The sequence below is a fragment of the Zosterops lateralis genome, assembly GCF_965231275.1.
Source record: "Zosterops lateralis genome assembly, chromosome: 8".
NCBI classification, from domain to species: Eukaryota; Metazoa; Chordata; class Aves; order Passeriformes; family Zosteropidae; genus Zosterops; species Zosterops lateralis.
In genome coordinates this window covers 2,829,301-2,843,916 of record NC_139768.1, presented here as the reverse complement: position 1 = coordinate 2,843,916, position 14,616 = coordinate 2,829,301, and the positions used below count along the sequence as shown (strand labels likewise).

The following is a 14,616-nucleotide window of genomic DNA, read 5'->3' as shown; positions in this document are numbered from 1 at the left end:
AGGTTTTGAAATATTATATTGTGTGGGGGTTTTAAGTCTTTTGCTTACTGTAGATTTTTACTACGTTTTTGGGTCTGATGGGAACATAATCTACATATTTTCTCACAAATATTCTTACTCTCCTTGAGTCAATGCCGGTGATTTGCACTTCTCATTGAACCACTAATTTATTAAACCAAAAGTGTATTAAAAGGCAACATTTAGAGGAAGCCTAAGTGAAAACATTGTGAAGGAGCAGATAACTTCTCCTCCTGACATTAACACATTATTCAAGCCACAGTTGTCAACCCTAATGAAAGGTGGTGATGCTGATTTGAGCATATTGCTTATGTGATGTGCAAGAGCTTTGGGAGATAAGGAATCCCTGTTGCTATCATTTATAATTAAAGTGTCCATCACTTCCCTCTGAAAAACTGCTTGACGAATAAATAATTAAAGATCTGATTCTGATACACTTAGTTGAAATGAGACTTCTGAGAACAGTTCAAAAGCAGTAAATGGAATTGCTTCAAAGTAGGGCTTCAAGATAAATAATAGTATTACAATCTCAGTCAAAGCCTGCTCTTGTTTGTTGAGGCAGGAGGGTATTCTGGTTTATGTGCTTCAAAATCTAATCTCACAGGCATCTTAAACTTCCTGCCTGCAAACAATGCCTGATGATGTCTATCGTTTTATATTTTAAGCACAGTATAAACTGATATTAAAATTAATGGCTAGCTAAGTGTTCCCTGCTTTTTCAGACAGCCAAAGATAAGTTGTCCGTCTCATGGTTTTTGCAGTGTGGAAGTTTTATAAAGTGCTATGTCATCCCACGGTTTTTGCAGTATGGAAGTTTTATAAGGTGCTATGTTACCTAAGAATTCATTTTATTTGCCAATATGTGTACTTTATACAGCTTTTTTCTTTGCTTGTTTCACCGAATTGATATTTAAAAGAATGGTTATGCTAAAACAATGTTTATTTTCATACTTTCTAAAATAATCGAACGGTTTGAGGGGAACTTTCTTTGAAATACAAATTATTTTCCCCACTTCCGTTGTGTTCCAGTAATAACCATGCTCCCATTATAGTAACTTGCATATTGTAGACATGCCAGTCCCTTTGCAGTGTTGGCAGGCTTGATTTGGTACCTTGAAATTAACCTTTTACCTACCGCATGCGTATGTTTGTCATTTATCCCCTTTTCCTCAGGTGCAAAGAGGGCTACCAAGGAGTCCGCTGTGACCAATTTTTGCCGAAAACCGACTCAATCTTGTCAGATCCAAGTACGTCAAACGTTTTTTTTCTTATATTTTCAATCCGTGCTGGAGGCTGCTCTTGCCATGTGGGATGACCCTTTGCCTGTAGTCAGCCACTCCGTGCTGTTGTTGGCAGGATAAAAAAAAAACACACATCATCCAGTCTCTGTTCTTGTAAAACACGTGCTGCTCCAGCAGGGCAATCCATCAGTGAATCCTGATGGTTTGGAATGATGCTGTCCCTGTTTAGAGCCAAAACGTTTGTGTTTCTCTGCTTTTGACTCAACAGCAAATAAAATTGCACGATCTAAAAGGAAACCCAGTGTAGAGTGCAAAGTGGTTCCTTCAAAAGGAAATAAACGCACATTGTATGGTCCTGAAGAGATTATAATCTCCTTTTATATCAGTTTTCATGATAGTTAATTATTTTTCACTTTGACGAGTGATTTGTTATCTATTTGCATAAATGATAAGTAATAAAGTTGTACTTTCAGGTAGTAATGTGGAGACAAAGTAACTTCCTATTATACTGACCAGTCAGTGCATGTCTGAATAATATCTGCACAAATCTTCTCTTACTCCACTGTTTCCCCTTCTAAATTCTCTCAACTAATAAAACTATGTCAAAAATATTATCCAAGATGAATTTTTTGAAAGTGAATCCATTTAATTAAGTTTATCTGACATTTTTAAATGAAGTGACGTACAACAAAGGGTCATATCCAATCTCTTGGTTTTGTTCATATACCTGGAAACTGTAACATATTAAGTCTTCTGGTTTTGGGTGCTCTTTCAAGTTAGATTTGAGTTGTTTTGTTTCATTTTTTGAAGAACAATGCTTGTTTCTCTAGTCCTTGTGCTTTTTGAATTTATTTTCTTTTGCTTTTCCATGTGAAAACCTGTTTCCAAAGGCACCTGTTGCTTTGTAATTCTCTGTGTCGTGGAGCTGCCATTACAGTTTGCTTTGTGTTTGGTTTATTTTCTCCTTAGCTTGACCTTTAATAGTAAAATGCAGAGCTTGTAGTGAACAGGCAGATTTTGCCTCAGCCAAGTTTTATGTGCATGTGTAGAAGAAAAAGGTAGTTTGTATCCTAAAAATATGGGAAAGGCAGTTGATTAACAACAGGACAGAGTGGTACCTGTCTGACCTGGTTTTCACAAGGGACTATGGCTTTACTCTCTCAAGAATAGAGGTTTAATCCATGCAGATACAACACAAAGCCCCAAAAAGGCTCCCAGGTTAAGCTGCATCTACCAAGAGCAAAAGCCCCATAGTGTTTGTGTGGTGCAGACAGTGCTGTTGTTTCTTTCTTTGTGTTGGTTGCACAGACTTGCTTCTCTTTATTAGATGCTCACTCCAGTTGGGTTCTGGCTTTATTGTTTCCAGAGCGTTTTTCAGCCACATCATCCTTCTCAGTCAGCTAAGTTCTGCTGAAACAACCTTTTGCACACAAAAGTTTGGGTTTTTTTTTTATTTTGTTCAGGTTTTGTTACAAAATTATATTATTTAGAGTATATAAGGAGAAGGGGCTTTGGCTTGACATTGTCATGGATCCACTGTACACACCCATGGCCCAGGAGGAGCCTCTCTTTTGGTATGAATGAAACAGGTTAACATGACTTAGGTACTTTTCTAGTCACTCTTGAAATTTAACTTATATTTGAGCCTCATCTGTTTTCAAAAGAGGAAAAGACAGGTCCAGTTCAGGTCCGTTTCTGTGTGTTGGCATAATGTGATATATCTCTGTGTATGTGTCTGCACTTGTCCTAAGGATGTCGAGCCTGGAAGGAAAATAATTGAACTTTCTGCTGCAGCTGGACAGTGACAACATTTCGTTCAGGAGTTAAATCAGTAATGTAGTTATCTTCCTTCTGGAGAGAGAAAAAAAATTAAGTGCCACACTGATAAGTAGCACTCAGTGGCAGAAATGTTTGTTATTTGCATAACCTGAGGAGTGTAAAAAGTATTTGACACAGTAGTCAAGCACAGTGTTATCATCTTCAAAGGCTCTGGGTTTGCACTGCTGAAACTGAAGTTTGTGGTAGAATGTGTTTGGATTAGAAAGAGAATGGCTGGAGGGTGAATTTGGAGGTGGCTTCAGAAAGAAGAGATTTTTTTAAATGCAACGCTAAATTTCCAAAAGCTGAAAAATGAGAGGAGGGTCCTTTTGTCTGGGCTGTGGGTAGACTCAAGCTTTATGAACAAGACCAGCTCATCAGAGTTTTATGGGATTGCTGAGGGTGTTCCTGGTAGTGAATGTACTGCTGATGGCACACCTGCTAATATTTAGCTTATTTGAAGTTTGCATGTGTGAAATACTCAAGCAGTGTTTTTGTCTTACCTTACCTGTGGTGCCACAGGTTGTATTTTCACAATATACCCTTGTCATGACTGGGAAGTGAATCTGTGCCAGTCACTTAGTAAATAGCCACAATTTTGTTATAAAATTTTACTTATCTACATGGGCCAAAGCATCTTGATTTTTTTTGTCCTTGTTTTCTTATGTTGTTTTTTTAAATAGCCTGCTAATACAAACCAAGCTTGTTCAGTGTAGGTATTATCTGCATATTATTGGCATAGTGAAAAATAATGTGTTATGGTTCTGCAATATTTTTAACACCAGCTTCTCACCTCGTTTTAGATGTATGTTAGGCAGGTCTTGACTTTACATCACAGATATTAATACACATTATTTAATAATTAATATAGATTAATGCATGCTAGATCATGCGCATGTGGTTTAATTCAACTAACTGGTTAAGGTATTTAAGGTTCTGTTTTCAGGAAACACTCTTGAAGCTACCTGATGGTGTTTCAGAGTTCATTAATTGGCATCCATGGCTTCTTGCAGTCAGATCTGCCACCTGCTACCTTCCTTCAGCTCAAAGATAGGATTAAAGTCCTAAGAAAAAAAAAAATAGTACAACATACAGAGACCAATGTCAAAACACTTCAGGCACAGGCTCTTTACTGGACCTTTAACATGGCAGGTCTAACAGCTTCCACTTCCCTTAATGTGACTACTCTTAACTGAGTTAAAAAAAAGACAAAAAGAACAGAAAAAGCAGTCACATGCTGGATGGAAAGGAGTGTATTTAGAATACTAAAGGAGTATATTTTAGAATACTAGTATTTAGTAACTTCAGCTTTCTTTGTCTGGGCTAACTCCTCTATAAATACAGCTAATGGCAATGGTAGAACACTCATATTTTCAGCTTTTTAAGTACAGCCTTAATACAACTTCATGCCCAAGAAATTTTTTTCTGTAGCCTTATGTGTATCTTTAGGATTGGGAACCTACTTATGACAGGAATTGTAGAAATGTACTCCTGTGCTATCCTTTATAGTGTTCTGGAGTAGACCTGCCTGGCCCAATGAGTCCTGAAAGGTAAGTTCTGTGTAGGCTACAGATACTTCTTTTTATCTGCTTTTATACCCAGGCAAACCTTTAAAGTTTTGACTGTTCTGTGGGCATATTGCAAAGTGGGGAACAAGGCATTGAAAATTAGTTTATCACATTACCTCAACTTGCTCGATTTCACCTACAAGCACATTGTTCTTAGCATTGAAAGTTACTTTTCCATGCAAAATGTGTATTTCAATTTTATAAAGCTTGGTGTTAATTTTGTACTTATCATACTAACATTCAAGGTGTCCCATTTGACTTGAGTAAAGAGGGATCCCCTATCAAATATTGGGGATGTTATCCAATCCTTTGGCAGAATAAATGCATTATTTCCTAGAAGAATAAAAGTGGGCTGGAAGGCTTATGGGTCTCCAGGCCATGCTCCTGCTGTTGCAGTCAACCCCATCATGTAATTTCTTCTGTACTCTGATGATCCTTTGCTCCTAAGCCCCTTGTAATCCCTGTGAACCAGCCACCTGAAACAGGGTTTGTTTAGCATCCCTGCTCTGAGGATTTCAAGACTTTCCAGCCTCCAGACAAAACTTACACCAAAATGTGTCAATTTTTTATTTTGTTAAAATGTTTCGTTTCAACTTTGATTTATTTTTTTTTTTCTTCTTGGTTTCCATGTTGTTACGCTTCAGGTTTGTTAAACTGGCTTTTTCAAAATGTCAAAAGTCTTCCCACTGAGTGAGCTACAGCCTGTGGTGTAATAACACTTTAACCTGTGACAACATGGTACACATGTTTCTCTTTTAATCTCATCAAAGAGAAACCTGCAAGTGTCATATCTGGAACCTGCAGTTGCTCGTTCTTAGATTACCTCTTTCTGTAGCAAAGGATCAAACTCCCTCTTCTGGAAGACTGGGACTGTAGAAAAAAAAAAAAAAAAAAAAAAAAAGCTCTCCAAGAAAATTAGAAAAAAACCTAGGCTTTTAATTTTTTTTTCCCTATCTAGATTTGTATATGTGAGATCATAGGATAATTTATGTTGCAAGAGAAGTCAGGAGAACTCAGGAAGTTCAGCCTCCTGCTCTAAGCAGAGCTGCCTTTGAAGTCTGTGCTCCTGCATTGGACACTACAAAGGTGTTTTGCAAAGAGATTCTTATTAAATAGAGGATAAAGAGCATCACCATTGCGAAATGTCTCTTAAATATATTTTCAAATAATTTGAATACATAAAATTAAACTTGTGCCCCTTACTGAGTGACTGATTTTCTAGGCCCTCAATAATTTATTTGTCAATTTGACTTGACCTTTTTGAATTTGTCAAAGTTCCTTCTGAATATGCTTTTTTTTCCTCCTTTTTTGATTTCTGGAAGGCATAGGAGAAAATAAGATTTTGCTGTTGGAAAGACTTCAAAGGTTACATGAGAATAGGAGCAGTTTGGAGCAGGGACTACCCAGAGTTTGATATCTGAGTTTTGTGGAGGACGAGTCCTTCTTAAACAGATTTTACATGGCACTTATTTAATCCCAGAAAGAGCTTCTGAAATCTAGATATAACTCTGAATTTTGTGGCTTAACTTATTCCTGAAAAGAAAGTTTTAAGCCCCTCTGCATTAATTATTTCATCTGTTCAAGGCTTCTTTTATTCAGAAAAAGCATATGAAGGGAGAGGTTGTAGACCAATCTTATTTTATAGTGGCTGTCGTTTTGTGCTGTCTTATCAAACTAATGGTAAAGTGCCACACCACCTGTGTGTTCACAAAAAAATATTAATGATGCTCAAGGATAGTAAGCTTTTATAAAAATTAAATAATCAAAAGGTGGTATTTTATTGACTTGTAAAAATAGGTTTTAAGAGCTAAAGATGCGGTGACTGCAGTCAAGGGAAGTCCCCAGAAATGGCAAGTCACTAGAAAATCTGTTAGCCTCCATCAAGTGGATCTGATATTTCTCCAACTGCAATCTCTTTATAAAGGTGTATAACCCCAGTTCCTCGAGCTCAAGTGCATCACAAATTAACCTAGATTAATCTTGATGCATTAATGGACTGAAAGGAAGGAATTGCCTTCATTCAAATAGTAATAAAGAAGAAAAGCAACACAGTCTCTCTAAAAGTTTCAATGAGCTTAAGTGTAGGTGAAAAAAAATGCCTCAAATGAGAGATAGGCTGAAGAATATGAAATATCAGCAAGGTAAAATTAGAAGGAAAATATATCCCTGGGGCAATGAGGGAACATGTTTCCCTCCTCTTTGGTCAGGGGTGTAAAAACCTTGGGATATGGTCAATAAAAGACTATTTTTCTCAAACTCAAGTTGCATGGAAGCTGTAAAATTTACTTTAATATGAATAAATATGAAACTTCTTGATTTGTTCTTGCTGGTTTTGTTTTCTTTTCCTTAAAATAAGCACTTAGGCTTTATTCTGCAGGTCTGGAATGGAAATGTTCCAAACCAGGAGTGTGACATTAACAAAGTTCAGTGAAAGTGTTCACCGGTGATAACTGGAAACATGAACGTGTTCGTTATCAGAATGTCCTGAAACATTAAAGTCAAAGAGAGATTAATGGAAGTCACAAATTGCCACTAATGCCATGGGCAAAGAAAATCACTACCAGTTTTGATAATGTTATTTCTTACAATCCTGAAGCAAAATTTAAATTTGTAGGGAACACCTAATAATATTTGATTCTATGGATAAGCCAACAGTGACTTTTACCAAACGTGCAGTATAGATGTTTTTGAGTATTTTTTTTTTTTAATTCCTTCTTTTCTCTGTCAGAACTGCAGAATAGATTTTTGAAATCACAAGAATATACTGGGGATCCTCATTTTTTTAATGAGGGGGGAGAGTGTTTTAAGCTCATTTGTCTTCTAAATTTCTGCTGCTTTCCTCAAGTCAAAACAGAAAAAAGCAGTGCGTTCTTGTGAGAGCTGTTGCCAAATATTAAGCTGAATTGCTTTCATTACTTTTGTGGCAATAACAGAGGTGGTTTTTCCCTACTTTCTCTGAATTACCAGTCCTTTTAGGAAAAAAAAAAAAAAACAAAACAAAACAAAACAAAAAAACAAAAAAAAAAAAAACAGCAGTGGGTTTGCACAACTACTCCCCACACGTTCTGGCTTTCTTTCTGGAAATATTAGTAGGGAGGTTACAGTTTATTTTGATTAATTATTTCAGTTTTAAATTACTTGTCAGCCTTTGCTAAATTCAGAGAACTTTATTTAGGAATTAGCTAAAGAACGTTGAAATAAAAAGGCATATGGGTTTATTTGGAAAAATAGAAAAATTCAATCTGAATTTGACCAAAATCCTTTTGTTAGTTTTAAAGGAGAGTTAGTTCATTACTCTTCTCTGTTCATCTCTTCTCCTGGAAGACTAGAACGTATCGGCATCTGGTTATTCAACATTGTCTTATTTTCAAAACTTTTAATTTGAAGTATTCAATTATGTTTGGTTTTGCCATGGTTTTTAGGCCATAGATGGTTTTCTGGAATTCAGCTTGTGCAGGTTTCATCTCTGTAGACATTCTTACAAAGAAGCTGGAAATGGGTAAATGCAGTATCTTTGACAGCAGGGAAAAAAACTCTAAACAGACCTCAAAACCACTTGTTTCCTCCTTCTTCTTTAAAAATTGCATGTATGTGGAACGATAATAGTGAAATTCAACAGTTTATTTTATATGGAGTCAGTACAAATCCCAAGGAAGAAAGAAAATGGGATCTCTAGGAATACAAATCCCAGCCAACAAGAAATTTTCATCACGTCTTTCTGTAGCCACAGTTGCTGTAAATCAGAAAGGAAATGAAAACCACCCCATGCAGAGGAGTTTGAAGTCTGCCTTTCCCAACTACCATTCATCTGCGAAATGTGGGACTCGTGTCTAGCTAAAGAATTTCTAGGTCTTTGTGTAGTGATTTTTGCACCTGTATTTTAGGGAAGTTCACCATCTGATGGTTGCCCAAGATCCCCAGCAGATGGCTGTGAATGGAGGTCACAGTGTTACACAAGGACCCCAGCTGGGAATTGCTATTCCCGCTCTGCCGCCAGCCAGGAACATCCCGCGGCCCCGTGAGAGGCGGTGCAGCTCTCCCAGAACAGGCACCTTCTGAAGTGATGAGTTCTGAAACAGCAACTCCTCCTTATCTCTCTTACAAACACGTCATGATTCCCTAGATCTGCTGTTGGCCATTTCGTGTCTGGAAAGCTGCAAGTGAAAATATAGTTGAAGTCTATTTTCTGTGACACCCTGGAAGCTTCTAATTTTGCCTGTTACTCCAAGTAACTGACTTTTCTGACTTGTGTACTCTTCTGCTGATAACGTGTTACTGTTGGTGTCAATCTCCCATGGTCTTTCAGGAGGAATTTTTGATTTTTTTTCCTGGATGGATGAGGTGCCGTCAATCACTGACTTGTCATATCACAGTTTTGGACCTCCTAAGAGGAAAATTCAGCAGTGCAATGACTATAGTTTTTCATGCTCTGGGAGAAAAGTGTAAAGATTTACCATCCTGAGATGACATATAGGAAAACTGCACAAAACGTGACTGCAATTTCGCTGGAAAGTATTCATTTTGTCGAGTTCTTGTCTTTGTAAATTAGCTCCTCATTTGTCCAAGAGGATCTTACTTTAACAATACTATTTCACTTTATGTCACACTTCTGAAGTTAAATTCTTCATGGTTGGTCGAGATGGCACAGTATAGGTTTCTTTAAGATGTCATTGCCTGTTGCAAGAGCTAGCAAGGATACATGGGGAAAAGAGATGGATTTCTCCTATTGGCAGTTAATCCTGTGTCTTTGAATGTGTCTGTGTTAAATCTAAGTCTGAACTGAATGTTCTGCCATCTCCTGTGAGTGGTTAAAATGATTCTAGTAAAAAATGCAGTGATGTGTGGGCAGGTCTATCCTGGAGCTGTGGGGTTCCTCGTATTGTGATCTGTCCTGCTCAGAGGAGTTTCATGACTTTAAGGAGTGGAACAGCAGGAAGATTAATTCTGCAGTGCACGAGCAGAAAGCTCAGGATCAGTCCAACCCACACTCACTGTCTTGAAAGTAAAACCATTAAGGCTCATCCATGAGAGCTCAAGTTTCTTCCAGGAGGTTTTCTGCTGAGTGTGCTGATCATCTTCCCAAAATGAATACCCCAGAAGAGCCTCTGAGCTCTTAGCTGATCTCCACTCTTTGCATTAAGTCCTTACTCCACTATAAGCATGCTTATTAAGGCATTTATTGTTGTTGGACTTTTCACTTCACTTACAGTTTCTTTCAGTCTTGATTCAGGTAATTTGAACAATCTCTGCTCATGAAGGAACACCAGGAATAATTATCATTCAAAATTAAAGTAGTGAGTGCCCTGTGTTGCTGGAGAAGACCAAATTCTGTGAGGGCAATGAACATACCTGCCCAATGGCAAACCTACTGAAAACATTATGGGTCAGTATTACAGTGAGTTTGATTACCACATCAAAGTTACAATCTTTTGCTAAGAACAAAAATAATGCTGAGGCTCCTGAAGGCATTTCCAGGCTCATTTCTTAGGCCTAACATGAAACATTTATATTTAGCAAGAGGGAATAGCCACTTCTGGTTAAAACTTTACTGTGCAAACCCAGCAATTTATGTAACTATTATTTCCTGAATCAGAAAGATCAAATGATAAAATCTTGATCTCCACGGGACTGGTAGACTTTTGTTAATGAATCCTTCAAGATTGCCTTATCCTCAAGTGACTTTTATGCCATGTAAGACTTGTGTTTTCTAGTGGGTTTTCTGTCGACCACTAGGGAGTCAAAAATTGCCAGCCATGTGCATGTGTATTCATTTTCTTCAGTGATAAATTTGCTCCTGGCAGGAATTTCTTAAAGCCAAACCAGATCAGTGTTGTCCCAGAAGCAAACCAAAGAGCAGACTGGAAGAGGCAGCTCTTGATGAGGCTGTGTTTGGAGGACCAGGTTCACTTCCAGCCTTTTCAGAGATCTCTCAGGGCTCTTTGCTCTCACTGCAATTACCTGTTTGCTGTAGAGAAGTGCAGTTGTTTGCTGCCATCAACAGTCAAAAGTTAATAAGGGGCCTGGAAAACAGAAAGTTCCTCTGGTGACTTCTGCAGAGAGCCTGAGTAACAGGTTTGACAATCCAGCTCTGGATGGTCATACAAGGGAAACAGAAACAGAGAACAAGCAACAGCCAAAGCCCTGCCTGCCATTGCCCACTGCCTTCCTGCAAGTAATTCTGCTCTTTACCTTGTCTTCCCCAACCTCTTCAACACCTCAGCTGAGTTAGCAGGAGGAGGAGATTTGAGTCTCCTACATATTCTGCTAAGATACCAGTTTGTTCAGTTTTTTAATCTTTTGCCTTTTATCCCAACATATCTACTTTATATTCCTCCCCATTTGTGAGGGGCTTTTTTCCTTCAGCATCTGAATTATATTTCTATTAGTGAGTGTCCTGTCTCTGCTCCTCTTTGCCACCACCCAGTGTTTGCCACGTGCTTTTGCTGTGATTCCTTCCCACGCTCACTCTGTGTGGCCTTTACTCCCTCTCTGATGCCAAGATTTGAGTCCTCTGTTCCCAGTCTTCCAGATGAATCACAAATAGCTTTTCACGGACTGTCTGGTCTGTCTCATTTATGCTCCCCTTTCCTCCTCATCTGAAATGTTTTGTTTTGTTCCATAATGTGTGTGCATTAATAATGGAAAAAAAAAATAAAATGTAGTTTTATTTAGTATCCAAAATGCTCTTTAAATGTTTACAATGAACAGATGTCCTTATTTCATTTTGTTTCCAAAGGAGTTGGCTCTAATTATCTCTGAAGGTATAGGGAGAGGTTAATACCTGATGCTTAGTAGGAGAAAATATCCACTGCGTGGGCTGTTTTGTGAAAAGCAGCATCAAAATTTAACTTGGATTCTTGTTTTGTTTGCTTTTAGTAAAACTGAATTTTTCTTGAAGAAAAGGTTGCATTTTCAATACAGAGTGTTTTTATGTGTCTCGACAGTGCTTCTATTGTGAAAGCTTTTTCAGGTTCAGAAGGAGCCTTATCTGGTACAGGGAAAAAATCCCAGAATTAGCAGAGAACAGAATACCTGTCCATGAGAGGTGAAACACAGGTTCAAGTCCTTGACCTGATTTTGCTCTCTTGCAGGTGAATGCCTAGATCACAGCACAGAAAAGGGAGGGGGTCAGACATTGTCTTTTTTTAGGTTTGTGGTTGTAATTTTTTCTCCTGGGAGAGAAAGGCTAAGCTTTTCCTGCTATTTCCCAGCTAGCTCTAGTGGTGAGTCAGTAAACTTGAAATTTCTACTGTAGTGAAATGTGTATTTTTACAGTATAGTCCAACCTTAGACAGAGCACAACACAGAATTTTGCCTTAATGCTCATTATAGAAGGTGCTAGGGTTTACTAAATGTGAGATACTGACTTAGGTCTGGATCCTGAAAAAATCTGCTTGAGGGTCTCATTACTCAAGGTAAACACTGAAATGAAAGATATTGAGCAGATTTGAAGCATCCGACTGAATTATTTGCCTTAATTTGTGGTTTACATAATAAATTTGCCCTTTTCTTGGTAATGAGATGACCTGGTGTATTTTAACTCTGGATTTAATGAGTCCTTCTGAAAAGACTTTCTCTAGAAGCTGAGCAACTCTAATGTAGGAGCCTGGCTCCTGCTGATGGAGGAGCTGCCCCTGAATGGCTCCATCTGCATCTGGCAGACAATGCAGTGCACTGATGGGGGAAGAGTGTCCTTTTGAAGGAGCTTGTTGTCTGTGGAGATAAGCAGTTGTAAATATAAATATGTATATATGTTAATACATATGAAAGCAAAAGGTATTTTTGTTTCTGTGAAGACTTTGTGCTCCAGTCTGATCTAGCTGTCTTTGACAGTTTGGTCTCCTATTAATGCAGTATTAATTTGCTGTCTTTATCAGTCTCCACATTTTAAGCAACCCTTGTGGTCAGGGTTTGTTTAGTGTTCAGTCAATATTCAAAGATTTAAATGCTTATAAAGCCTTAAAGTATGATCTGTGCACTTCTAGAGAAAAGATTATTTATTTTGGAAGAAACTGGGTTAAGCCATAAATGTAGGTGTCTGAAGAACTCCAGGTAAAAATGCTGCTTACCAATGCTCAGTAATTTATTATTCATTTTACAGGCATTGGGAACATGGTGAGTAAAGGCTGGAGAAAAGGGAGCTCAGGAGAGTCTTTACAGCTCCCTGAAAGGAGGCTGTAGACAGGTGGGGTTGGTCTCTTCTTCCAAATAAAAAGTGACAGCACGAGAGGAAACGGCCTCAGTTGCAACAGGGGATGTTTAGGTTGGATATTAGGAAAAAATTCTTTACCAGAAGGTTGGTCAGGCATTGGAGCAGGATGTCCAGGGAAGTGGTGGAGTCACCATCCCTGGAGACACCTGGAGGTGGCACCTGGGGACGTGGTGTAGCAGTGGACTTGACAATATTGGGTTAGTGGTTGGACTCAATCTTGAAGGTCTTTTCCAACCTAAATGATTTTATGACTGGGTAATTCCAAGGGGCAATGTTACTACATGAGTTTATAAGTAGAAGATGAACAAGTTGGGCCCACTTGGGATGGTGATAAGGACACTTTTCCTAAGATGTCAACAACTATAATAGTGGTTGCTAAATATAGAGATGCATCTGCTTGGGAGATCATGACCCATTTCACTTGGCTCTTGTTTTCTGAGCTTTCCGTGCCTTTGAAGGTACATTCAGGGTAACCTATTTCTCCCTTCAGGACTTGTGCTTTCCTCAGTCCTGCTTTAGGCAGAAAGCTCCTACCAGAAATTGGCGTGAAAGCAGCAAAGGCTCCACCTGATTTTTTTTATACCTGCATATAAAGATGACTTTCCTATGTAGTAGATGGAGATGTATTTTCCTGCTCCATCAGAGGCTAATTAGAATATGGCAAATTAAGCAAAAAGCCAAATTTGGATGTTGTAAGGTGATATGTAGAGAAGTTTAAGTCTTCTAACCACTTAGGAAGCTCCAATAAGACAACCTAAGGAAGACTCAAAGTCATACTGCTCAGTGTCTGTCCTTAGTACAGGGAAACTCTTCAGTTTCTGCCAGGGCAGAGCTGCTCTGGGAGCAGGGACATGACCCCTGCTGTGTTGGCAAAACATCACAAATCCTGGAATGCCCAGCTGGGCTCAGTCACTTGGAAGCATCACAAAGCTGACTGCTGGAATTCAGCACATATGAAAATGGAATTATTTTTCTATTTCTTTTTTTTATTTTTAACCATAAGATTAAAAAAGAAAGGAAGATGGCAAGAAAACTTGTATTAAAAAAAAGAAAATTTAGACTATATAGACATTATATTTAGTCTTGGGCTAGGTTAAACTACATCTTGTTTAGTTTTTTAATTTGGGGTGCTTTATGTAACTCTCAAGTGAATGGAATAATGCAACATTAGCAATCTGCCTCTTGGGTCAATAGTGCTCAGTTTTCATAAAACCTTTCTAAAACTCAGCAGAATTTTAATAGTTAACCTCTTACTCTTATGCTACACAAAATCCAGATCTTTCTACACTCCCCAGCTGCACAGGACCTTCAAGATGGACAAGGTGGATGAGATTTTTTTTTTTTTAAGTGCTTTTGAGTGAGTTTTTTTCATTGTTGTTGTTGTTTTAAAGTTTTTTTCTATGTACTGTGCAATTAGTTTTTGCTCAAGTCAAGAGACTTGCTAAAATGAATTCTGAATGAGGCTTTGTTTGCCCAGAATAAGACCTGGAAGTTTCCTGTATGTTTTGGCTTCCCAGCTGAGTTTGTCCTGAAAATGAAAATTCTTGAAGCTTGAAGTCGGAATGAGATTTACTAAGATGAGAATGAGACCTACTCAAACCTTAAAATAAAAATTACTCATGTTTAGAGGGGTCAAAAATAAAAAGGTATTAAAAGAGGCTCTATCACCCCTGCCTTCCAGTCATGACCCTAAAACAAGTGGTTTGGAACAACTTCTTCCCATTTTGATCTTTTATATATAAATGTTCCTTCTTATGTG

At 38.1% G+C, this 14,616-nt stretch overlaps 1 protein-coding gene across 1 annotated transcript in view; it reads left to right on the top strand.

Annotated features, from left to right (window-relative positions):
- The window catches only part of NRG3 (neuregulin 3), a gene marked incomplete at its 3' end in the record, with an annotated part of 323,202 nt that overhangs the window by 230,824 nt on the left and 77,762 nt on the right, over nucleotides 1–14,616 (top strand). The window contains exon 3 of the mRNA XM_083866686.1: nucleotides 1,192–1,265. Coding sequence (XP_083722812.1) covers nucleotides 1,192–1,265 — 74 coding nt within the window. The remainder of the gene's footprint in view (nucleotides 1–1,191; nucleotides 1,266–14,616) is intronic.